A 4386-nucleotide genomic window follows, 5' to 3' on the forward strand; every position below is an offset into this window, starting at 1 on the left:
TGACTGCCGCAGTTCGAGCGCTGAATGTGGGTGAAGCGTGCATTTTGGTTAACACATCAGCTTTGAAGGCAGTTCATAAGGCCATGTCAGAACAGTACTAATAAACATACTTGTAAAGCCTTCGAGACGGTGCTTTTAACTGCTACTTTTCAAAGCTATGTTACAGCACCGGTCAGTTCTGGATTATAACAGATACTGTTGAATTTGAAATTGTCCTCTAGCCTTACTTGAAAGCACTACTACAAATCAGGGTTTTTTCCCTCTGTGCAGAGATCTAAGTGTCCCTCTTACCAGCTGACTCTTATGATCTCAATAACAAGACCGAATGCTTTGCTTTCTACTAAGTGATAAAGGAATAGGCAAATGTGGAGAGCAGGGTGAATGTTTCTTTTCGGCTGACAGCAGGCTCTTAAGTGGTGTTAGCATTCTGTCTTTCTAAACAAGAACTACTTTCTGTGGAAAATACATTATTGGTTGCAAAATGCAAAATACAAACAAGAATGACTTTATCAATCATTCTGAAAGCCCAAAGTCACAGAATCTATTTGGTTGGAAGAGACCTCTGGGATCATCGAGTCCAACCTTTGCCCTAACACCACCATGTCTGCTAGACCATGCCACTGAGTGCCACATCTAGTCTTGTCTTAAACACCTCCAGAGATGGTGACTCCACCGCCTCCCTGGGAAGCCCATTCCAATGCCTAACGACACTTTCTGTGAAGAAATGCCTCCTCATTTCCAGCCTGAACTTCCTCTGGCACATTTTCAGACTATGCCCTCTTGTCCTGTCACTAGTTGCATGGGAGAAGAGGCTGACCCCAACTTCACTGCAACTGCCTTTCAGGTAGTTGTAGAGAGCAATAAGGTCTCCCCTCAGCCTGCTCTTCTCCAGGCTAAGCAACCCCAGCTCCCTCAGCCACTCCTCATAAGACTTACCTTCCGAACCCTCCTTATTTTTCAAGTAACTGATATGACAGCCAATTGCTACTTATATACAAGTAGCATGATTAGAGAATGCAGGGGAATTAATCTCTTGTGGGAAGCAGGTTGACTGTTTCAATATATAGTTGCATTACAGATGTAACGGTTAGTAGGCAAAGTGACTTTAAAACTAGATTCCGGGACAGATGCTTCATAATCAAATCGTGTCAGTCAGCACCCTAGGCTGCTTTATAGGACTTGCTTACTGTCTTTCAGCGTAGACCTGTGCAAGTTTTCTAGTGTATACAGGCATTAATGTGTGTGTTTAATAATTAAACCCCTACAGACATGTGATGCTGCCCAGAGAACTTTCAAAACAAGTGCCAAAATCCCATCTAATGTCTGAAGAGGAGTGGAGACGACTTGGTGTTCAGCAAAGTCTTGGCTGGGTTCACTATATGATTCATGAGCCAGGTAAGCACATCTGAGCAGAATAAGATGAACAAAAGAGTCTAAAATATTAACTGCCTGGTGCTCAACTGAAGTGTGTAATTGTTCCTGCTGTGGAATCCAAGTGGAATTCACTACTGAATGTTTAGATTCCTCTTTATCTCCTGGCTATTTTAGATATTTGTCAACAAAGGCAACATAGCAGCCTTCACTTCAAACCTTCATGTCTTGCTCCTAGAACTGCAAAATGCTAGCCTTGTTCTGGTATGTGGGGTCTATCTAGACAAAGCATGCCAGACTGAAAACTCTTCCTACCTCTACCTATAGAAATAGGGTTCTTAAGAGCTCTTGAATAATGTTACTATCTCAGTGACTGAAGCAAACTTTATGTAGCAGCACATCTTTAAATCATAAAACTACTTCAAATCATCACCTACTTTTTGTACAAAAACTTAATAGATGCAGACAAGGTCCTGTATTAATGCTCTGAAAAGTGTACAGCATAGTTTGAACTCTAGTTACATAGACTACTAAAAGGAGCGCTTAAAACCATGTAAGCACTTAAAAGCCTAATGTAGAGGGACGAAGTTAATGCCAATACTAACTGAAAACACTCTGTACTTTTTGCAATACTTCCTTTCTGTAAGTATCTTAAGTTTATGATACTGCCAACATTTGGTATGAAACTTTCAAAAGCACCTGTTTGACTGTTGTAAGGTTACTGCAAAGTTGGTCTGTTAATATGACACATGGGGCCATATTTGTGGACTTCTTAATTTGTTTCTTATTTGACAGAAAGCTTCAACTATTTAAGACTTGTTAAATGGGAGAAATGCTTGTAATTAGGGGACAGACTGACACTTCGTTCAATTTTATTTCCACAGAACCGCATATTCTTCTCTTCAGAAGACCTCTTCCAAAGGATGAGCAGAAATAAACCATTGTCTATAAATCTTCTCCTAAATCTTCTGGAACTATGTATATGAGTGTATATATGTTGGTAGTATTCAGTGAATACTTTAAAATGTACAAAACGTAACATCCATACCTGTGCATGAGCTGTATTATTCACAGCAACAAAGCTCAGTCAAATGCAATTCCAAGTAGGCTGCTATGGTGTTCAAGGAGTCATGGGGTTATCTTCTTTACTGTTAATGTAAGTGCCTGTCTGACTTTTTCCAGTGAATTTTGTTTAATAAAGTACTAGATGATCACTTGTTACCTGTGTTCAATAACTTTTGCACTCATCTTTTCTGCTGAAGTGTAGCATGTTCAAATCCAATGGCTCACCTGTTTAGTAGTAAGCATAAAAAATAAACTCCTGTTTTAATGCTCTATGAAACTGAAGTGCTTAGTGTTCTAATTCACCAGACAAAACAAATATTCATTGTCTGATGTGTTAAGAGTACCTACTTCAGAAAAAAAATAACTTAGTGAACCTATTTTGTTTCTCTGGATGAATTATTTTGCCCTACAGGCCCAAGTTCCTAACCCTGAATTTAATTGGGTACTGCAGGCAATCTGAAGAGAAAGCTGGAAGTGGTGGGTAATACCCTGACTAGCTTCTGACATGCTCAAATTATGGGACTCTGTAGTTGATGTAGGTTATAATGGGATTAATTATTCTGCAGTACTTCTTAGGCAGCGCCTCGTGATAGGACACAAGGGAATGGCTTAATGCTGCGTCAGGGGAAGTTCAGATTGGATATTGCGAGAAGAGTACTTGCTGAGAGTGATCAAGCACTGGAGCAAGCTCCCTGGGGAAGTGGTCATGGCCTTGAGCCTGTTGGTGTTCAAGAAGTGTTTGGACAATGCTCTTAAAGATACGGTTTAACTTTGAGGTTGCCCTGTGTACAGTCAGGAGTGGGACCTGATCTTTGTGGGTCCCTTCCAATGCAGGATGTTCAGTGATGACTTGGTATAAACTTGTCTTAAAGTGTTAAGTAGTACTTAATATTTCATAGAGATATTTTTATACTTGTTTGATTTACTTTGGTAGTATCAGTTTATCTTCCCACTGCAAACTTTAGCCTGGAGTTTTAGCCTCTATTTCCTGCCTTACATCCTCTTTTTTTTTCTGGGAAGCTAGCTTGTACTCTGTCTTTGTGTAGGCAGTAGTGGTTTAGAAGTGTTGTCAAAGCAAACTGAGTGCTTTTCATGTGACAAAAGCAGCTGATGGTTGTAGGACAGTATGAACTTGGTTTCCTCACTATATAAAAGGTCAGGGTTAATACACTGAAACTCAGATCAGTCCTTTTTTAGGAAGCTGTGTGCCAGCAAAGGAGAGCTGCTGGGTGGACTCCATCTGACAAGTAACCAAGTGCATCAGAATGGTCACTGTTGCATCTTGGGACACTGTACTAGTAGCCATAGAATTGGTTTAAAATGGTGCTTCAGTGTATTTGGTGTTTGAGTAACTGTACAGTACCAGTGTTTGTGTCTGGTTCGTTTCAAATGCTGCCTAGTGTTACAGCTGCATAGGACTTTGAAGGCCAGCAAAACCAGTATGCATGTAGCTTAACTGATGAAGCACATGCTCTCCCTGTGTAATGTGTGCTTGTGATTAAGGTCGTTATGATGATGGCCAGAGGTAAGTAACCTGCCAAATTTGTGAGGAAAATAACCCTTGTGGTTTTTCCTCTAAAGTTGCTGCAGAGTTGTGTTTTGACGTCCCACTGCCACTGGTGGTCCTTAAAATGCCTTCTGCTGATCTGTCGCCTGTAAGACCCCTTCTGTCCCTTCTCTTGGGGGACGAAGGTCAGCAGCACATGACGGCAGGAAGGCTCGGACAAGATGGAGCCCCAGGCGCTCTCGGTACAGACAGTTCCCTCAACTGCGCTGCCTGGGCCGGGGTCGCTCTTGGCGCAGGCGCTGGTTTCTCCAACTCGCAACGCAGGTTATGTGACCGTGCGGTAAACCCGCCCTGGTGCCTCCCAACACCGCCCCGGGCTCCGGCGGCTGCGGCGCTGCGGGGGCGGGACCGACCCGCCACCGACCTTCTCCCTCGGCGGTGAC

At 42.4% G+C, this 4386-nt stretch overlaps 1 protein-coding gene across 1 annotated transcript; it reads left to right on the plus strand.

The window, feature by feature from the left end:
* Positions 1–1267: 1267 nt before the first annotated feature.
* CKS2 (CDC28 protein kinase regulatory subunit 2) lies at positions 1268–2308 on the plus strand (the record flags this gene model as incomplete). The annotated part of the gene is made up of 2 exons (XM_009700051.1): positions 1268–1395; positions 2256–2308. Coding segments are annotated over 2 exons (181 nt in total), but the record flags the coding sequence as incomplete, so codon positions are not given.
* Positions 2309–4386: the final 2078 nt, after the last annotated feature.

Source organism: Cariama cristata, unplaced genomic scaffold, assembly GCF_000690535.1.
Source record: "Cariama cristata isolate BGI_N322 unplaced genomic scaffold, ASM69053v1 scaffold21585, whole genome shotgun sequence".
Classification (NCBI taxonomy): domain Eukaryota; kingdom Metazoa; phylum Chordata; class Aves; order Cariamiformes; family Cariamidae; genus Cariama; species Cariama cristata.